This window comes from Gobio gobio (assembly GCF_949357685.1).
Source record: "Gobio gobio genome assembly, chromosome: 19".
Classification (NCBI taxonomy): Eukaryota; Metazoa; Chordata; class Actinopteri; order Cypriniformes; family Gobionidae; genus Gobio; species Gobio gobio.
The window spans coordinates 45,665,850-45,688,331 of record NC_137112.1 but is presented as its reverse complement, the minus strand read 5'-3'; the positions used below and the strand labels follow the sequence as shown (position 1 = coordinate 45,688,331).

Sequence of the window (22,482 nt, the reverse complement as noted above, 5' to 3'; positions counted from 1 at the left end):
TTGTTAATTATATTATAAATGACATATAGGCCTATTTCAAATCAAAATGGCGAAATTAGACAAAAGTTTATTAATTTGGCTGAATATTTTTGTCATTTGTTTAACATTTCTGACTTAAAGAAGCAGCTTTCAAATATGAAACGTTTAGTTTAGCTTCATATTTCGCACTTGACGTCGAGTCGCGTTGCTAAAATTCGTGCTCAGCCTCAGCAGCTTCTGTGTGAGCATAAAGCCCGCCTACTCTGATTGGCTGAAGCCCCCCTAAAAAGGGCCTAGTGACGCCCATGCTTATATTAATGTTAACTTTCTTTATATTAATAAAACATTTATCTTTCTCCTTGAATTTTTGATTTATCGGTTTAATTTTTTGGTCTGACGACTGGGCGGGGGAGTCATATTTTTATTTTATTTATTTATTACGGTCTAACCCAAGATGGGTTGTAATACATCCATATTTAAAACTTTATAAAGTAAAATATCTAGCTTCCACCAGACCACCTTCCGTATTCAAATTATGGAAAAAGCGTAACTGTATGATGTAGGACGTAGCATAAGCGTTTTAAACTGCGAGAGGCGTTACACTTTTTGCGCAAGTTGAATACGGAAGATTTTACTTTATATAGAAATATGGATATTTTTCTTACAAAACCCATCGATTCGCTTCTGAAGGCCTTTATTAACCCCCATAGCCGTGTGGAGTACATTTATGATGGATGGATGCACTTTTTTAAGCTTCAATCTCAATGGACCCCGACACTACCATTATAAAGCATGGAAGCATCAGGATATTTATTAATATAACTCAGATTGCGTTCATCAGAGTAAAGATAGTCATATACACCTATGATGGCTTGAGGGTGAGTAAATCATGACTGTATGAATTTCTTCTGAACACAAAATAAGATATTTTGAAGAATGTAACCAAACAGTTGATGGGCTTCATTGACTTCCATTGTATTTTTTCCCATACTTTGGAAGTCAATGGGGACCATCAACTTTTTAATTACCCATATTCTTCAAAATATCTTCTTTTGTGTTCAGCGGAAGAAAGAAATTCATACAGGTTTGGAACAACTTGAGGGTGAACTATCCCAATATTCAAAATGTATGTTGACGTTGCTTGATAATATCCAGAGGTGGAAAGTAATGAATTACATTTACCTGCGTTACTGTAATTAAGTAGTTTTTCTGCGTACTTCTACTTTAAGTAGTTTTAAAAATCTGTAATTTTACTTTTACTTAAGTATGTTTTGTTTGAAGTATTGTACTTCGCTACATTTTAAACCACATCCGTTACTGAGTAAAAATAAATAATACAAAGGGGGGGAAACGCGATCCGGAAACGACTGCATTGAATTGAAGGGCGGGAGAACGATCGCAAAAATCACAAAAATATGGAGACGGACGGACAAGAGAGACGTCAGACCCAGCTGAAAGCGAAACGCCGTCGTGAACCCCTGGATAGTATGGAAAAGCTTTGGATATAGACAAAAAATTGCCGGGTGTTGTCCTGGAGGATATCAAATTAGCAAAAAAAATGTTGATGCACAGGAGGAAACATGTTCGGGAACACCACCCCTCTGTGCGAATAAAGGCACGTTTATAACTTAAGGCCGAATGTTTTCTGTGATGCAGAGGGAATCCCGGAATTACAGTATAACGCAGATGTCACGTAAAACACGTGAACTGATGGATGAATGAATACATCGACAGTAGAGCTGTACAAAAGATCAAATCGCGACATGGTCTGTGAATATTAAAGCTCAAAACACTGCTATATGAATATATGATCTGTGTGAATGAGCAGTGGCGTTTCGTCTACTAGCCTACACTTAAGTAGCCTACGCGATGCTCGTGGTGTTTAACGTCTCAAAAAACATATTTGGGCATGATCATACAGTATGAACATTTCCAGAGCTGATCTGAGACCCCCTAATGAACATTTTCATCATTTTATTTGATTAAAAGCCATTATCAAATACACTCTGAAACAGATCTTCCCTGAAATAGGTCCTCACTAAAATCCGTCAAAATAAACGGTTTAACTAGATGAAATTGTGACAGAAATCTATTACTATTGTAGGCCTATAGAATACTTGTCAAAATAATAATAATAACTAACAACAATAATAATATTACATAATTTAAACATTATTTAAGAATATATTTTTAAATCCATGGTTTAATTTAGTAAAACAGCAGCGCTTTGCCCAAAAAATGAAAGGATAAGTATTTGATCACCACCGTTTTGGTAATGTATTTGTATTAAATCATAAAAAGAAAAATTTCTTAGGACTCTATTATTCTTAAAGTTGTTAATCTAATTTATAATAATTTATTTAGTTCATTATACATGTTTTATTGAAATGTTAAAAAAATAAATTTAAAAAAGTGGTTTCAAGTTTGTTATAATAAAGCATTTGTTCAACCAAAAAAAAAAAAAAAAGTTTTCATTAATTTAATGCCGTTTTAACTGGTGATAATAATAACCATAATTTAATAATACAGTTTATTTATTAAATAATTAATACCGTGATGCTGTGAAAACTGTTTTTATATCGTGAAAATCTCATTCTACCACAACCCTACTCGGGAGAGTCCCCCACCCGCTGTTAAAAAAGTAACTCAGTACCTTTTACTCTGAGTACATTTTAAATGAACTACTTTTTACTTTTACTTGAGTAAATTTTTAGGCAAGCACTTTTACTTCTACTCAAGTAAAATTTCCTTGAAGTAATAGTACTTTTACTTGAGTAGAATATTTTGTTACTCTTTCCACCTCTGATAATATCCCATCCATCGATCTGTCTGTCTGTCATCTATATTTATCTGTCTTACGGTCCACAGGCTACTCAAGAAGAGCTGAAGGCGTCATACAGGCGTATGTGTATGCTCTACCACCCTGACAAGCACAGAGACCCTGAGCTGAAGAGGCAGGCAGAACAACTATTCACCTGTGTACACCAGGCATATGAGGGTAATTATTATAACTGTCCCCAGGACTATTATGAACGTTTTCAAATCACAGATTAGAGGAATAATTCATCCAAACATTAAAGTTGTCATTTTTTTTGTCTCACCCACATCTCCTTGTATGCTGCTCGGCCTGTTTTTTGTTTTTTTGTGAAACACAAAAGGGACAAATTAACCCTATAAAGCCTGCAATGTCATATTTGAAACATTAACTTTGCTGAAAAAAACATGTTATACACAATTTACTGCATGCATTCTTCCCTCTGATTAATAGCTCATACTTTTTATTTCGTTTATGAAGGGACTTTTAGTATAGTTGTAAAAACTTTAAAAAAATGTTTTAATAAAGTAAATGTAAGAATAACTTTATACTTCAAGATGAACATTAACTAACTGGGCTGAAGAAACTTATGTTTACTTGATTATTCATAAATAATTGTTTAGAAAATAAGGCTAAAATTCAAGTGCGAAATATCATGCATTAGGCTTTTGACAAACATGTATTTGTCTCAATCATCCTTGTATTGCATTGCATTATATGTTTTGCCCCCCGCAGTTAAAGCTACAGAGATTTGAAGGAACACGTTGACTTTTGGGGACTTTGGCTTATTCACCGTGTCTAGGTTGGCCATACGTCCGGATTTTGGCCGGACAGTCCGGATTTTAAGCTCCCTGTCCGGCGTCCGGCGCAGCCTCAAACCGGACACTCATTTGTCCTCCTTTAAAAAAAGGAGTTTTTTTTATAAAAAGACCAGCTCTAGAATCTTGGGAGGAATATTGGAATATATTAGAATATTGGGACGTAGTAGCATATAATGCCGTAAGATCTCTGGTCAAACAAATGATTGGCTGAAAGTGGTGTAAAATAAATATCTGATATATCATTGGTTAAAAACGTAAACAAGCCTCCACGATGTGCTGGCCACGTCATATCATACCAAATCTCAAATGTTAACATGCCTAAACGTCAGACGATCAGACCTAATTTAATCCAGAATGGACAAAAGAGCACGAATTTATATCAAAAAGCACACTGTGTCGCTGTGAAGTGGACGTTAGTAATCAAGGGAAAGCCACTATTGACCGACATGCCAGCACGGAAAAACATAAAAGTAACCGACGAGCCCCAGGTAGGCGACGTCTTCCCTTAGGTCATTTTTTCGGGAAGCAACATCACCTCAGGATGACAAAATCTCCTCTGCAGAGCTTTGTAAAGTCTATCATAGTCAAGCAGTCATACAGAAATACATAACCAAATAATCAGAAAACATTACATTTCTGGACTTCTGTAAATAACAGCAATAGCCCACATAAATAAACAAATAATGAATGCGAAAAATAAATACGTAAATACACATTTCAGATAGCAAAGAGATGCATGAGCTGCTGAAATGAATAAGAACTGAAATGTGTATTTATTTATTTTTCGCATTCATTATTTGTTTATTTATGTATTTCTGTTATTTTCAGAAATGTTATGTGTTCAGGCACTGTGCACTTTGCAAGACCGGTTCCTCTCAGTGGTCAGTTTTTGAAACCGACATCACAATGTCTTGAATAAATACAAATACTGTGAACAAACACTTTTTTGCCTCTTCTGTTACACACGTAGGTCTACATCAAGAAAGATATATATTGTAGATCAAATTGTCTGGCAATGAATAGAGTAGGCTATTGCAGAATCACTGTATCACAATACCATTGATATGATGGACAAAATTGTATTATAGTTGTGAGTACACCAATTATTCTTGCCTCACTAAATTTCGCAAAGTGTCCTCCTTTTTGGTGTTATGGAAATGGCCACCCTAAAAGTATCCCTCAGAGTTAGATACACACCATTCTCATCTCCGTGCCATAACTCTGTCTGACGCACCCACCGCTAGCCTAGCTTAGCACAAAGACTGGAGGTAAACGGCTCCAGCTAGCCTCCTGCTCAATAACTGACAAAATAACGCTGACATTTTCTTATTTACATGTTGTGATGTGTATAGTCACATCGTGTACTAAGACCGACGAGAAAATGAAAAGTTGTGATTTTCTAGACCGGTATGGCTAGCAACTATTCTCTCATTCCTGCGTAATGATCAAGGAACTTTGAGCTGTACTATGAGTGCAGCGGCGCAATGATATTACGCAGCGCCTGAAAATAGTCCCCAGCACTCTCTGTGTAAGCAGGTTGTCACGTTGGTTATGTTGACGGAAGTTAGCCTATTTTCAGGCGCTGTGTAATATCATTGCGCCGCTGCACTCATGGGACGGCACAAAGTTCCTTGATATATTCCTTGAGTATAGTTCCTAGTCATATCGGTCTAGAAAATCACAGCTTTTCCATACGAGGAAAGTTCATTGTGGCGACAAAGAAGGAAAGCCATCCGGATTTAGAATAACATGAGGGTGAATAATGTTAATCAAATATTTAATCTACAAAAATGGTTATAACAAATAAAAAATTAAATCACTGAATTATTATAAAACTATACACTTTTTATTTGACCTCTGCTTAGTTCTCAGTGACCCGCAATCCCGAGCCATATATGATATATTTGGGAAGAAAGGCCTGGAGGTGGAAGGTTGGGAGGTTAGTTTTGTTTTTTTATAACTAATATTTGTATTGCTGTGTGTTATCGTGGTGCATGTGATACTACTGACACGTCTGCTTGCTTGATCCCTGATATCTTTAGGTGGTGGAGAGGAAGAGAACCCCTGCAGAGATCAGGGAGGAATATGAACGTTTGCAGAAGGAGAGAGATGAGAGGAGACTCCAGCAGAGAACAAACCCTAAGGTGGACATTCCAGACCAGAATTACAGCGGGAGATAATGATGGTTTTTATTTCCCAAAATGCAGTTCTCATTCACTGAGCATTCCAGTTTTGTTGTGCTCCAAGATTCAATAAGCCAGTTTGTTTGGTTCTTCTAAAATTTGAAGCCAGATAATATCAGTCAAATCTTTTCTTGATTGTTGAATTTTGTTTTTTCGGGAGACCTGCATGTACGGTTTTCTCATGGTAATTGATCAAACACAGGGCACCCATAGGTCTTTAAAAATTCAGTTTAATCAGATTTAAGGCCATAAAAAGTCTTGAATATCCTAAATGGTGTAACAAAAGTCATTGGGCCTTATTCATGAAACATTCGTAAATATACGAATGTAAAATATTTGCACGTAAAATGGGCCTTTACGAAAACTCTCCTCCAGATTCACAAACACTTCGTATACCACGGATTCTGTAGTTAAATGTGTGTATATTAATGAATTCCAAACATTCGTTAACAGGATGCGCGTACATGCTCATTCATAATTAGCAAAATCCACGCCCATGAGTTACAACTATGCAAATGACGTGTCCAGGAAAGCTGTGGACTTCTGGATTTCCTTCTGGTTTGGCTCCAGTATTTTGCATAAGCTAAAGAGACCAACTGGCCATATGCCTAGCAATAATTATTCAATTATCGTGTGTCCACCAAAGCATTTTTAGCCAGCTAAAAAACGCCAGGTGCTCTTCTGAAAACGGCCAGCAGGTTGCGCTTTTCAAGCTGAGATACTTTGGTTGCTATGACACAGAATACCCATGGCAATATGTGTTACTAGTATCTCATTTGGAAGAATATTACTGAATATTTAAAAATGCAGTAACCAGCAATATTAACTCATCCGCTTGTTAAGTCGTGAGGTAAGGAACGCCGTTTCTGGGTCCAAGCCTCAACTCGTTTATGAGCGCTATTTATTCATATTAAACATCAAACATTAAAAAAGTTAAACATTTTAAATACTTACAGTCTACACAACAGTCTCTGTGCTCACAGCGTCACAGGTATTAATATTTTAACGATTTATAAAAGATGAATCACTGTCTGGACATCTGGAATTTTGGAATGGAGATAAAGGTTATGATTATATATTTTTTTGTAGTATTACACCACATTGTGTGTGTATAATAGCACCGTTTGTTGTTTTTCTTGTGGTATGAGAGAGAGCGTTTGGACCCGGAAGCGCTGCCGCGTGACGTCAGACTTAACAACCAGATTATTAACGCAATATTAATCCATTGTTATTCAGTCGTTGTACAAGTAGGATGATTGGCCGGTGCAGTATTTGTCCCGCCCCTCCTCCACTGTGATTGGACGGCTGGGTAAAAAGTGACAGTGGCGAGCGCTGCCTATTACCCAAAGTTGAACATTTGGAAAAAAAGACTGGGCACTCGTGAAATATTATTATGGTACATAGTGCATCAACGTGCAATGTCATCAGTTTGCCTAAATTAGAACACAGACCGTTCAAATGTTTTACGCAGCATTTACACGTGGAAGCAGGTGCACATTTCTTTCGTTCCAACCAAGCGGCAACCTCCCTCAGTTTCTCTTGAAGCCCATACGGAAGTGACTTAAACTGCAATTCATCGACTGGCCACTAGAGACAGATTCCAGAAGGAGCAGAATCTCATTGAGCTCATGTTAAAATGCCCAACTTTACAGCAGAAAAAAACATGTTTACAGCCTGGGACAAATTGTGGTTTTGGCTTATACGGCTAATTTTGCCCTTCATGACGACTGTGAGGAGGTGAATTTTTTTTATAACTCATTCGTTTACATTATATAAAGCCTTAAAGTCCTGCATAATTAAGGGCGTGGCCACTTTGAGTGACAGGTGGATTGTCGTTTGTCTGCTGTCTGTTAGTCATCGCATCGCCTCAGCTCCGCCCACGTCCCGCCTCTGCCCATTTTCTGTTATCTGTTATGGCAACGGCCAGCTCGACCCTACTTTACACTTCAAAACTGCTCTTCAGAATCCTATGGGTGATGTAAAGGACACTACGTGCATATTTTTTTACAGTCTATGGTACCAACTAACATTTTGAAAATACGGAAATGTTCGTGAATTCGAAAATTTACGCCAGAACGGCTTTACGAACGATTTACACACATTTGTTCTGCTCGTTTCATGAATGAGACCCATTAAACGTAAATAGTTAACTACTCACTAGTCCACTTTCACAGCTTCATTGTTTATAATCACAGTCTTGCAAATTTTTCAGACTCATACTTTCAGGGTAAATATATATATATATATATATATATATATTTAAATAAGGACTGAAATGGTTGTTCGATTATAGCCTACGGTTAGCTTTTAAAGGGGCACTTCAGCGCTGGGAAGATGAATGTGTATTTAAACCGGGTCATTTATGTATTAGAAATGTGGAATTATTTTTGAATTTGGTGCCTTCTATACTGAGAAAAGACAGGAAATGTATTTTTGTCTCATGTGGATGAAAGACAACAACTCCCAGAATGCACTTGCTTCGCTGCCCTACGAGGCCACTCCCTACACCACCCCCAACTTCGTTTTGATCTTCAAAATAATACAATCATTTAGTTCAGTTAGAGAATAAACACTACAAGTAAAAACTGAACGTGTATTTTCAATAAAGTGTGAGTGAGCCGAACGAGTCAGATTTCATTCATCACGAGAAGAGCTGAGGTGAGCGCGGCCGTCATTCTCAGCGCGTGTCCAGTCTGGGGCATTTTCAGATCGCATATGGAAGCTTAACTTTCATAGGAATTCTTTGAAAAGTTAAAACACTCACTTTTCTCTGCACCGCTCCGTTATGAATGCCCGATCCGAGCGGCAGCGGCCGTGCGCATTTACATTCTGTGCGTGAGATCTCTCCCCTGAGGGCTGGTTGAAAACATGCAGAACAGCTCCTTCTACTGGCTGTAGTCTTTAGCCTCTGGCCAAAAAATCCTCAGATGACGCAAAATGACAATATTTGCGTCATCAGAGGATTTTTTCCAGAAATAAAATACATAATTCTCTCATCTCAGGGGGATATGAGGGGGGAAAGTACCATGATTTGAATATACTACCGGGTTTCTACTGATACAAAGCTTAATGCTAAATCACTGAAGTAACCCTTTAAGTATTTAAGCTTCAAAATCATAAAAGTTGTGTTCACTTGTGAAGATTATCGTGATGAACAAAACTTTCGTTGGGCCTTTTCCTGCAATAATCCAAAAGCCACTGGGAAAATCTTATTGGAACTCACTTCAGCACTTTTTTTCTATATGGACGACCAGTATTCATTTAAATTTGATTTAAAAACTCTGCAGAAATGATCTGGAATGGGTTTTACTCATCATTTGTCTGTTTTCGTTCAGGGGACGATAAGTGTCGGCATAGATGCAACTGACCTCTTCGACCGATATGAGGAGGACTTTGAGGATGTACCAGGAGGAGGTTTTCCCCATATTGAGATCAACAGGATGCACATTTCCCAATCCATTGAGGTCAGTATGGACAATTGAGCATTTCACAATGTCACCGTCTCCCTTGTGCTCTATAGTCATGCAGGTTTCTGTTTGGCAGGCGCCCCTAACCACTTCAGATACCGCTGTCCTCTCTGGATCTCTGTCTACAAATAATGGCAATGGGGGAGGAAATATAAACCTTTGTGTGCGGCGTGTGACCTCAACAAGGGGCTGGGGAGAGGTGAGACTCATTCCAACACACCTCCAGGTTTTGTGGTGGTCTGGTTCTGATGTTCTTGTTTGTGTGTGTGTCTTAAGCTGGAGTTTGGTGCAGGGGACGTTAGAGGACCTTTATTTGGGATGAAAGTATTCCGCAATGTAACTGCACGATGGTAGGTGTCTGTCTGTGTATGATGACTGTAGTCTGATTTGTGTTTCTAATCTCATATGATTTGTGTGGCGTAGCTTTGTGACTGCCCAATGGGGATTGCAGTTCTCTTCACGTGGCGTGCGGCCCAGTGCCTCTACAATGATGGCCCGCCACCTAGACCAGAACACTATGGGCTACCTGCAGTGGCGCTGGGGAAGCCAGTCTGCCATGACCACCAGCATCGTCAGGGACACTAAAACAAGCCACTTCACCCTGGCCCTGCAGGTGAAGCCCTCACAGGGGTACATTGACGATGGCCATTGGTTCATTCAAAACAAAGCTAAAGCGTTAAGAATGCAATTCATCTGTTCTTATTCCTGTTCCTCAGCTGGGCGTTCCTCATTCCTACCTGATGATGAGCTATCAGTACAAATTCCAGGATGAAGACCAGACCAAGGTCAAAGGTTCCATCAAGTATGTGTTTTACCTGTGTCTTTCAATAGAGATGGGCAATCTATATATACACTAACATTCAAAAGAACATTTGAAGGCTGCATTTATTTGATCTAAAATACAGTGAAAATGGTATTGTGGAATATTATTACAATTCAAAATAACTGTTCTATTTAAATATATATTCCAAAATGTCATTTATTCCTGTGATCAAAGCTGGATTTTCAGCATCATCACTCCAGTCTTCATAAATCATTCTAATATGCTGATTTGCTGCTTAAAGGGATAGTTCACCCAAAAATGAAAATTAGCCCATGATTTACTCACCCTCAAGCCATCCTAGGTGTATATGACATTCTTCTTTCTGATGAGTAAAATCAGAGTTACATTAAAAATGTCCTGGCTCTTCCCAGCTTTATAATGGCAGTGAATTGTTGCTTAGTTTTTGAAGTCCATAAAAGTGCATCTATCCATCATATAACTGCTCCACACAGGTAAATAAAGGCCTTCCGATGCGTTTGTGTAAGGCCTAGTCCACACGTACACGGGTATTTTTATAACCAGAGTTTTTCCTCCTCCGTTTTAAAAAACAATCGCGTCCACACAAGCACAGTTTTAAAAAAATCTCCGTCCACATGAAAACGCAAAACTGCGCTATGATTGGCTGTTTGATTTCCACATGGGTCCCATCCACGGCACCGATGCACTGAGGGATGCCATGGGCTCAGTGAAACCCTTCTACAAGTTTACTTTGGAATCAGTGACACTGACAGGTAACTGTAGGGGCAGGGCTCAAGTGGACTGAAGCTTCACACACTTGCCTTACTATGTTGTATTTTTGTATTCTGGCGCCTCTGTTCTGCAATACAATGAGATAACTGCAAATGTATCTGTATGTAATAAGCGCTGTTAGCAGAGTTATTAAAAGTTACGTCCGCCATTGCATAGACTCCACTCATGTATAAACAAAAGCGATAACGGCGCACAATCTGATGTCAAACAAAGGAGAGAACGGCGCACATTTCGACTTAACAAGCCGAAATCTCCGGTTTCACCGTCTACACGACAACGCTGTAACCGGAGTTTCTAAAAAACTTCACCCTGGCCGGAGTTTTCAAAAAAGTCCGGTTTCAGTAACCGGATACTGCGTTTGCGTGTGGACGAACAGCCAAACCGCGTAGAAAAAGCTGCGGTTTTGAAAATACCCGTGTTCGTGTGGACAGGGCCTAAGAAAAATATCCATACTTTATAAAGTAAAATATCTATCTTCCGCCACTGCTTGCATGAAACCTCTTAAGTGGTTTGACTTAAAGGGAAAATTGTTTATTTTAGAGCATTGCATTGCAGAGCATCTTAACCGAGAGCATCTTAACCGTCATCCTTACCTAAGTGTTTATACTAAGCATTCTGCGATAGTTTCAGGCAAAAAATGGCAATGGAGAAGCAGTTGCTTTAGTTTCAAAATCTTCCACAATAAACAGAACATGGCGGAACACTGACTTTTAAGCAAGTTTAATATTCACTAAATTATACCGCTATACTACAATTTTCAAGTTATGGAGATGATTAGATGGGGTCTGTCAGACAGCACAGAGTGTCCTAAAATTCGAGCACTTTGTTCGTAAGAGTGCATGTGTAACCCCTCCTGTTCGAGCCGCCCGCTCCTCCGTTACACATGCGTGCACACCGGTTGCAACCAGCTATGACATCAGAGGGTGCTCAAAATCCTGCCACACCACTTAAAGGGATAGTTCACCTAAAAATTTAAATTACCCCATGGTCACCCTCAAGCCTAGCCTGGCCCTACTAGACTCCCGTACATTTCATTTGTACAGAGAGTCTGGCCACTCTCCATTGACAAGCGTTTACTTCCTTGAAGGCGGGAACTCTGTTGAAGTTTAAAACTATTGGATCTGCCAAGAGCCGCTCTGGATCTGCCATAACCAATCGCTAACATTTGGTCGTGACGTATGTCATACTCCGTTCGCCTCTGTTTCTCAGATGGAAGTGTGGTCTTTTTATTTTGAAATATATTGCTCTTGTAAATACTTGCCAGCATTTAAAGAAATACAAGTCTAGAAATGCATCCAAATTACAGCGAATTACCGCACGGTGCTCTGCATGGGTCAAAAGGGATATAAACAGTGAATTTTGAAGTGATATATTCTTGAAAACTCAGAGATGTGGATTCGGACAGCAATTAAATGACCACACGACCTTGGTGTTTGTCTAAAACAGTCGGTAATTCGGCCGGGGATTTTTACGCGGGTGGTGGGAGATGGACGGCAATAAAATCACTGACTAGCCCCTGTAAATGATGACAATACCTTCCGACCGCACGAGAAACAATTACCGGGGCTTCAGCCAACTCCTTCACCACTAACGGAGCGAGCTGGAAAATCAAACTTTTCCCGGGACACAACATCATGGCCACCAACAAAACTCAGCAAAGATTGTTCTTGCTCCGGCTTTAACTTCTGGATATTCGGCAGCGGCGCCACAACGGACTGAATGGCTTTGCTCGCATCTTTCTCCGCCGCCATTACTGAGCTACAACTCAAACTAGCGCACAACATCAACCTCATCGTTCTCAGCCACTCCCTCTGTTCGCTGATTGGATTTGTTTGGAGAAAACCTAAGAATATACCGCAATCCCAGACGGAGTACTGAAGGAAAATGAAAATTGAGCAGAAGTACGTAGGAGGGCGGAGCCAGGCTACCTCAAGCCATCCTATTGGTGTATATCACATTCTTCTTTTAGACGAATACAATCGGGGTTATATTAATACATATCCTGGCTCTTTCCAAGCTTTATAATTGCAGTGAATGGCAGCCCAAAATTTGAAGCCGTTATAAAAGTACTCCACACGGCTCTGGGGGTGTTAATAAATATCCATATTTAACACGTTATAAAGTAAAATATCTAGCTTCCGGCGGACCGCCTTCCGTATTCAACTTATAAAAAAAACGTCAATGTGAACAGTCAATGACATCGTACATAGCGTAAAGAAGGGTAACTGGAGCGATGATGGCGTTGGACGTAGTGTAAGCGTTTTGAACTGCAAGAGGCGTTACACTTTCTTTGAAAGTTGAATACGGAAGGCGGTCCACCGGAAGCTAGATATTTTACTATATAACGTGTTAAATATTGATATTTTTCTTACAAAAACCCATCGATTCGCTTCAGAAGGCCTTTATTAACCCTTTATTAAAGTGTGGAGCACTATTATAACGGATAAATGCACTTTTGTGGTCTTCAAATTTTGGGCTGCCATTCACTGCCATTATAAAGCTTGGAAGAGCCAGAATATTTTTTAATATAACTCAGAATGTGTTCATCAGAAAAAAGAAAGTCATATGCTGCGTCCCAATTCGCCTAATTATACTACGTCCTAAAAGTATGTACTCTTTTTGTGAAGAAAAAGTACATACTTTGAGTGTGTAGCAGAAGAGTATGCAAGCTTTGGGACATACTACTTCGTCATCTTTAACGGACTCTGTTGCTTAGTCACGTGCATTTGCGCCCCGTCACCGTTTTAACTGCCCTGTCACAGTTCAAATCCTCCACATTCAATTTAATTTCCTACCGTATCGGAGAGAAATGTAGTCGCACGTTGATCTGCCATTCGTGGGTCTTTAATGCAGAGACTCCTCTCATGTGTTTGCAAAGTTAATGGCCAAATGTATCATTACAAAAGTTCTCAATGCTGCTGCAGGTGAAATATAATGTGGCTAACACTGAATAAATATATTTTTGTCAGGTTAAATACTGATAATTGCCACTCAAACCCCTTTATCTAATCCTCTCTACTTAACCGTCGGACTCGCGTAACCGTCATGTTTGTAGTTTTTTAACACTTTTTATCCGCGTTTGTAGTTCTAATCGAATCCTCGTCCATCTCGCAATGGGTTGTGGGCAATATCCATAGACAGTAAAAGGCAATATCAGCTGTTAGAGTGCGCATAGATCTGCACTTCGAATTATGACCGGAAATAGTAGACCATCCGGGAATCTTTGGAATACTCTTTCCAACATACTACGATTTGGGACATATTAATTCCTTTTTCGAATACTATTTAGTACAGATAGTATGCGAATTGGGACGCAGCGATATACTCCTAGGATGGGCTAATTTTCATTCTTGAGTGAACTATCTCTTTAAATGAACACTTAAAGGGTTAGTTCACCCAAAAATGAAAATTCTGTCATTAATTACTTACCCTCATGTCATTCGACACCCGTAAGACCTCCGTTCATCTTCGGAGCAGAAATGAAGATATTTTAGTTGAAATCTGATGGCTCTGAAAGGCCTCCATTGGCACAATGCACTTTACACTCTCAAGACCCTTAAAAGGTACTAAAGACGTCGTTACAAAGTCCATCTCACTACAGTGGTTCTACAATAACTTTATGAATCGGCGAGAATAGTTTTTGTGCGCAAAAAAACCCTAAATAACGACTTATATAGTGATGACGATTTCAAAACACGGCATCATGAAGCTTCGAAGCGTTATGAATCAGTGAGTCGAATCATGATTCGGATCGTGTGTCAAACCGCCAAACTGCTGAAATTTGCCGATCCAAACTGCTGATTCGACTCACTGATTCATAACGCTTTGAAGCTTCATGATGCCTTGTTTTGAAATCGTCATAACAATATAAGTCGTTATTTAGGGTTTTTTTGCGCACAAAAACTATTCTCGCCGATTTTTGGGTGAACTAACCCTTTAAGTAATGAAGGGAAAATATTGGAAAACTTTTCTTGCAGCCCATGCTTTACTAAGGGTACCCTTAACCTTAGAACTTAATCTTAACTTAAAGGGCTTTAATGCAACTGGGCCCTGACCCTTTGGAAACTTAATGGCCAAATGAAAAGCACATTGCTATGTTCACAATGTAAAAATAATAATATACAATATAAATATTCAACGTATTGCCCAGCCTTTATAGAGGTTCCCATGTCTACCCTGATAGCTCATTGTCTTTCTATCCGACAGGACTGGGTTCTTTGGCACCGTGGTTGAATATGGTGCAGAGCGTAAGATCAGTCGCCACAGTGTTTTGGCTGCTACCGTCAGCATTGGTGTACCCCAAGGAGTTTCCCTCAAAATCAGGTTTGCACTGACTTGAGCTTATAAGCACAGCAAGCTAAACTCAAGCTGGTCTATTTATGACGGTCATTTTCTTCTCTCTACAGGTTGAACAGAGCCAGTCAAACCTACCTCTTCCCGATTCACCTGACCGACCAGATTTTACCCAGCGCTGTGTTTTATGCCACTGTGGGCCCACTGGCCATCTACTTAGCTGTCCAGAAGCTTATTATTATACCTTACATACAATCCCAGAAGGAACAGTGAGTTATTATCCATAATTACAGCTCCGAAACCGCCCATTTTCCTGAAACCCCTGTCTTTACATTACCTCAGTGTCTCTGATGAAAGGCCCTGACTCTTTGGCTGTTTACAGGGAGTTGGAGAAACACAAGGAGGATTCTGCTTCAGAAATTGCTCGCAGGAAGCAAGAGGCTGAAGCTGCTGTGAGTAAAATAAATACATAGACAACAACTCTCTCATGCCAACACAAACAGCCACTTATCAGGACAGATATGTTGTTTTCTTGTGTTATTGTGTCTTTCAGGTTTTGCTGATGCAAGAGTCAGTGAAGAGAATTATTGACGCTGAGGAATCTAAAATGGGTTTGTGAAGGCCCATACATTTTTTTTTGTATACATTTAGATAGATACAAGTTAAGCTCTATGGACAGCATCTGTGATATACTGGCAATTACCACAGACAATCTTTTCCATTCATTTTCAAAACAAGCTAAACTAACACTAATGTGTTGCATCCGATATTTATACTCCTGTAATGACAGGGTATAGCTGATACACCCAGTAAATATACAGTATGTGCAAAGATACCAGGGGACATGATTTAACCATTCATATACACTTATTTACATGGAGTTTAGAAGTCATTTCTAAGTAATATATATTTTTCCAGTAATGTTCAGTTTCTAAAGTACTGTATTTGTTCACTAGAAATACTACTTTTTTTGTGCAATCTTTAAAAACTAATTTCACAACAAAAATATTAAATTATATTCTTTGGTCAAAAACGTAATAGTTCAAATAATACACATTTTGTCTTACGAAATGAACACAAGCTTTACATTTTCTACTGTAGGTAGATAAGTGTAAACTCTGGGACAAGAGGAAACTCAACAGCCATTGTTGTCCATACAGCTTAACTTATACTGAACATGGAATATTCTTGTTAAATGAATAGTTTTATGTGAAATGATTCATGCTTTTATTCTAGGTCTCCTCATTCTAAATGCCTGGTACGGCAAATTTGTATTGGACAATAATCAGAGACGTGAGAAAGCAGAGGTCATCGATGTGACCGTCCCGCTCCAGTGTTTGGTGAAAGACTCTAAACTGGTTCTTACCGAGGCATCAAAGGTTAGACACGCAAAACATCAACCGGTGCTTTGCATCAATGAGGTGCTTAAATCTCACCAGGTGCTTCACATGAATTAGTTCTGTCTTGTGTTAATCAGGCCGGTTTGCCGGGGTTTTATGACCCGTGTGTCGGAGAGGAAAAGAGCCTAAAGCTGCTGTACCAGTTCCGAGGTGCAATGCACCAAGTCTTGTCCGGAGACACAGAGCCTCTTAGGATACCTAAACAATGTGAGTATTACGGAAAAACAAACTGGGAATGTTTTCGAAAAGATGATTCATTCAAATAGGGATGTCACGATACCACCAAAAGTACACGATACTCGAGACCACAGTTAAAAATAAAAAACTTAAACATTAACATTTTTATGGATATTTTTTTTTAAAGTAATGACAATTCTCTCACCAAAATGTTTGACCTCAGGTAGGTCTAACAGTATCATTCAAGTAAAATACCACAAAAAATGTAATAATCAAATCTGAATAGTCATAACTGTATAAGTTAAATATAGACTAAAGCCCTATTCGGATGGTAATTGGTTCTCACGTGGAAGTCCGTAAAAATAAATGTGTATGCCACCTCAGTGATAAACTCATGCATTGGGATGGTGATTTATTCACGTGGAGCAGTGAGTTTTGTGATCCTGCGCACCTGAGTAAATAAAATAGCACATGTTTGGTACAATAAGAATTAATGCATATTTAATTTAATAATAGGAAAATATTATTTACTTATTTAAATCTTATTTAAAAATAGGAAGATAAATAGACGCACATTATAGTTAAAATAGTTTTCTGACTTGTATTTTATCTCGAAATGAAGGATGTCATTTTATTCCACATGGAAATGAGTAGAAATAAGTGAATACAGCCTCTTATTTACATGAGTAAACATAATGCTGTGGTTATTTTAACATATAATTGCTGCCTTAAAGAGATAGTTCACCCAAAAATGAAAATTAGCCCATGATTTACTCACCCTCAAGTCATCCTAGGTGTATATGACATTCTTCTTTCAGACGAATACAATCTGAGTTATATTAAAAATGTTCTGGCTAATCCAAGCATTATAATGGCAGTAATAGTTGCTCTGTTTTTGAAGTCCATAAAAAAATGTATCTGTCTGTGTTGTAATCGTGTCAAAAACAGAAGAATTATCAGATGAATGTCATCTAGTATTCCCAGCGCTATAACTTCCGGCGAATAAAGTCAAAATACTGGCGCGATCAATGATATATAAACGTAGATGCCTCTTTCCACCGATCCGCGCAGGCACTAATGAGGAATCTATGTTTATGATCGCGCCGGTATTTTGACCTTATTCGCCGGAAGTGATGGCGCGAGGACGGCTAATGCAGAGCCATAGAAAAAAATATGGATATTTTTCTTACACAAACACATCGATTCGCTTCAGAAGGCCTTTATTAACACCCCAGAGCCGCGTGGAGCAGTTATTTGACGGACAGATGCACTTTTTAACTATTACTGCTATTATAAAGCTTGCATTAGCCAGAACATTTGTAATATAACTTATTCGTCTGAAAGAAGAATGTCATACACACCTCAGATGACTTGAGGGTGAGTAAATCATTTTTGGGTGAACTATCCTTTTAATAATCAAGACAGCCAATCATAGACTGTAGCAGGTTTTAAAGGCTGCCATCCCTAAGACCTAATGGACAGAGACAATATGCCGTTACACATGCTGTTAACATTCACATAACCGACGTGAATGTTCGCCAAGACGTGCGTTTGGACACAACTGTGTGTGTATTGTGACGGTTATGTGTAGGCGAAGCAGCGAAAATAAGACACTCACGTGAGAGGCGCGCAAGTACTTTATAGTTTAAATCACTTGAATGTATAAATTGGCATGATATAAAACAGTGTGCACTAAAGTCTTGTATTGGACCGTGCAGCTCACTTGCAGAGCAAAAGCAATGTGGATACTATGAAGCCATTTGCGCATTTTTTTTTATCACTAACACTGTGAAATTACATCTCACAGAAAGTTTTAAAATGACTGATTTGCTCTGATAATCTGTTTGGGTTATAGATGCATAAATGTTCAGTACCACACCGTCAGGATTTTAAAAAGTTGATACCGACTTGGTACCAAAGTATCGGTTCTCATGACATCCCTAAATTCAAAGGTGGTGTAAAGAAACTTTCTTTTCATTCAGCTCATAGAATCAGTTCAGAGACATAGGAGGAAAGGACAGATGAACTGGCATCAAAGGACCATAAAGGGACAGTCAGACATCAAGTGATCCGAAGGGCTGCTCCTCTTCATTCCACCCAGTCACCCGTGTATCACCTTTGTGTCGTCTGTTTATCGCAAATCCCTTTACATATATCGTCAATGGGTGGAAACATCCGATGAACCACCTGAACCCGTCCGCAGCTTCAATAGCTGTCTGTTTCCAGGTGGTAGGAGGAGGTCAAATACCCTATCGCTCCATGTGCCAGCCCTAATCGTTGTCAATACTACACTATCTGATGTTATCCACTGGATAGGACAGCAATAAAAGCTCCTGTAACAAAAAAGGATGTTCAAATCGTAATGAAATGCTGTACACCCTGTGGTTTCATAAAACGGGTATTGATATTGATTTTTTTTTTTTAGGCAGATGGTTTTGCATGTTTGTACCCTGGGTTTATGATATGAAGAGGAAATATTAGGCTCGCACTGCCTCCTAAATCAGTATTGTAGAAGCTGCCACAAGATCATGATCACGGTAGACACTCATCATGTTTATATATATTTACAGGTGAATCTCACTAAAAACAAATGGATGGAAAATTCTAGATAAAAAAAAAAATAAAAAGTTATTACTGTAATCTGAATATTTTAATTTATGTGATACATTAAAGTCTGAATAAAAGATGTCCATTTTCTTAAAATGAGATCTTTTGTATTACAGTAGGATATTGACAGTCAGTGGAGATTTAAATGGCCCTGCAAGAAACCTTAAAAAAATAATTTTCTTTATGCAAATTTTTATAGGTGAATTATTACCCAGATGCACCATTTCCTTCATATCAAAGATATTGTGCAAATTTAAAATACTCAACGAAGTCAACCGTTTTACTGTACATAGTCTGAGCCAGCGAATCGGAGAAAGAGACATGCTGCTGTTTTTATTGGTTTAGATTGTTGTTCTTTGCATCTGGACATTTGCCTTGAAAGCAACTTTCCCCCTTGTCAGTTCTTAAAAGATGAGCTGCATTAGTTTTACTGACCGAGATGCTTAGAGAGTGGTAATATACAACTAAAACACCTTTGGGATTATGTAATGCAACATTTGGCATTTATGAAGGGGTTTAAACAGAGTTGTTACATATATGAAAGCACCATGTTCAGAACAAATATTTAAAGTAAAATATTTATCCACTGAACCATTTGTTCATTCATTGTGTCATTTATAAATGTTTCTTTTGTTTTTAGTCTTCTTAAGTTTACATTGTGATATTAGTGCAATTTGTCAATGAGTTTATTTGTAACCATTTTTTTGTCTCTTGGGCTATAAGGGAAAAAAGTCATTTCAACATCATGGAGTTTTATTGATGGAATAGCAAAAAATAATCTTCTCATTCAGAAGTGAACATGGGTCAGGGTTAAATACATGGACTATTGCCGGGCCATGGCATCATCTCGGTGTGATTTAAAAATGTTCTTTTGGATTGTTCTCCAGTACTGTCATTACACCTTGCACGTCTCCTGAACTTTTTAACATAGCTCATGTTCATGTACGTGGCTTTTTAAGCCACATTTTGCAACTCTGAAAGAAACCGGTGTTACATTCCTATCTGATGCAAAACCTTATAAATGTATTCATGTAATGTTGTCGACCTGGAGTAATTTAAACAATAAAAAGTGAAGAAAACTACACTTCATCTGACCTCTACACTTATTTTCTTTAGATATAAACTTCACCTGTCATATCGGTGTATATTATAACTGATTATCTCTTCATCACGGCAGCTGTTAGTGGGTGGGATATATTAGGCAGCAAGTGAACATTTTGTCTTCAAAGTTGATGTGTTAGAACAGTGTTTCCCACGGTGTGCCGCCTGTTGAGAGCAGGGGTGCCGTGGAAAGTCCTCCAAATAATTTATTTTGTTCAAATTTTTCGAATACTTCTCACTTTGTGAACTTTGTTCATTGCATGCCGTATGTTCGAATATGACCAGTCATTTTCACCGTCATCACCCGGGTGTAGTGCCAGAAGACGCGGATGAGAAGTCACGCAGCGCGCAAATATTGAGTTCTCTTTCAAGTCTTGCTCTTGAACGGACAAAAAGTATGTCAACATGTCCATCTTGATGAGTATTCTAGCAGACATAGTCTGTATATGCCTTAAAGGGTTAGTTCACCCAAAAATGAACATTCTGTCATTAATTACTCACCCTCATGTCGTTCGACACCCGTAAGACCTCCGTTCATCTTCAGAACACAAATGAAGATATTTTAGTTGAAAGCTGATGCTGAGAAAGGCTTCAGATAGGCCTCCATTGGCATTCAGTACATTTACACTCCCAAGATCCATGAAAGGCACTTAAAACATCGTTACAAAGTCCATCTCACCACAGTGGCTATACAATAATTTTACGATGCGACGACAATAGTTTTTGTGCGCAAAAAAAAATCTAAATAACACCTTTATCCAACTTGTTCTCGACTTCCGTGTATGCCTCCACGACGCATGCGCGAGAATATGACGTAGCGCCGGCGTTCGGGAATCCATGAAATACACACTTTAACCCCATTTTGAGAACTACGCCGAGACCTAAAGCAAGATCAATGTAGAATTCAACAGCTTAGACACGCGCGTCTTCCTCTGCTCGTAAACAAATCGCTTCTGGGTCATGTGTCCGAACGCCGGATCTGCGTCATATTCTCGCGCATGCGTCGTGGAGGCATACACAGAAGACAAGAACAAGTTGGATAAAGGCGTTATTTAGATTTTTTTTTGCGCACAAAAACTATTGTCGTCGCATCGTAAAATTATTGTAGAGTCACTGTGGTGAGATGGACTTTGTAACGACGTTTTAAGTGCCTTTTATGGGTCTTGGGAGTGTAAATGTACTGAATGCCAATGGCGGCCTATCTGAAGCCTTTCTCAGCATCAGCTTTCAACTAAAATATCTTCATTTGTGTTCTGAAGACGAACGGAGGTCTTACGGGTGTCCAACGACATGAGGGTGAGTAATTAATGACAGAATTTTCATTTTTGGGTGAACTAACCCTTTAAGTAAACTTTATACAGTCGAGAAAGACGACGCATATCTGAGCATTAGGTCTTAAAGGGGCAGTAGCCTTTACTGCTGTCTGTTTAATGTCAAACAACAAAAGACAAGGACATCACTCACTGCTCTTGACTGAATATATTTTTTTGTAAGTTTTATAGGATTAATATTTAATTTATACAGTCAAATATGCAATGTTATTTTACATTTGATCAATTTCTGTACCTGAAAACTAATGTTAGACGTACCTGAAAAGCATAGTTTATTTTATTAGTATCTTTGCTCAATAGTATTTATTTGTGCTGCTGCTTGTATTTAAATTATTTGTTCTTATTCTTTTCTTTATTTTTATTTGACAGTAGTCCTTTTTTCCCTGAACAGAGCAAATACTGAACCATACCGAAACCATGAACCTAAAACCGTGATACAAACCGAACTGTGAGCAATCTGTACCGTTACACCCCGAGCGTAACGTATGCGAGGGGGTGCCACAAAATGGAGAAAATGTTCAAAGGGTGCCATGACTGAAAAAAGGTTGGGAAACACTGTGTTAGAAGCAGGAAAAATGGGCAAGCGTAAGGATTTGAGCGAGCTTGACAAGGGCCAGATTGTGACGGCTAGACGACTGGGTCAGAGCATCTCCAAAACTGCAGCTCTTGTGGGGTGTTCCCGGTCTGCAGTGGTCAGTCTCTATCAAAAGAGCTCCAAGGAAGGAACAGTGGAGA

The 22,482-nt window shown here is 38.8% G+C and overlaps 1 protein-coding gene across 1 annotated transcript in view; it reads left to right on the top strand.

The window, feature by feature from the left end:
* dnajc11b (DnaJ (Hsp40) homolog, subfamily C, member 11b) overlaps window positions 1-20,403 on the top strand; it is a 23,179-nt gene extending 2,776 nt beyond the window's left edge. Inside the window, exons 2-16 of the mRNA XM_079843806.1 lie at window positions 2,848-2,977; window positions 5,481-5,554; window positions 5,658-5,759; window positions 9,134-9,262; window positions 9,342-9,464; window positions 9,542-9,615; window positions 9,689-9,878; window positions 9,982-10,067; window positions 15,045-15,161; window positions 15,245-15,400; window positions 15,514-15,583; window positions 15,685-15,742; window positions 16,368-16,510; window positions 16,609-16,738; window positions 18,691-20,403. Of these exons, the coding sequence (XP_079699932.1) occupies window positions 2,848-2,977; window positions 5,481-5,554; window positions 5,658-5,759; window positions 9,134-9,262; window positions 9,342-9,464; window positions 9,542-9,615; window positions 9,689-9,878; window positions 9,982-10,067; window positions 15,045-15,161; window positions 15,245-15,400; window positions 15,514-15,583; window positions 15,685-15,742; window positions 16,368-16,510; window positions 16,609-16,738; window positions 18,691-18,716 (1,608 nt within the window). The 3' untranslated portion in view covers window positions 18,717-20,403. The remainder of the gene's footprint in view (window positions 1-2,847; window positions 2,978-5,480; window positions 5,555-5,657; window positions 5,760-9,133; window positions 9,263-9,341; window positions 9,465-9,541; window positions 9,616-9,688; window positions 9,879-9,981; window positions 10,068-15,044; window positions 15,162-15,244; window positions 15,401-15,513; window positions 15,584-15,684; window positions 15,743-16,367; window positions 16,511-16,608; window positions 16,739-18,690) is intronic.
* The last annotated feature ends 2,079 nt before the right edge of the window (window positions 20,404-22,482 follow it).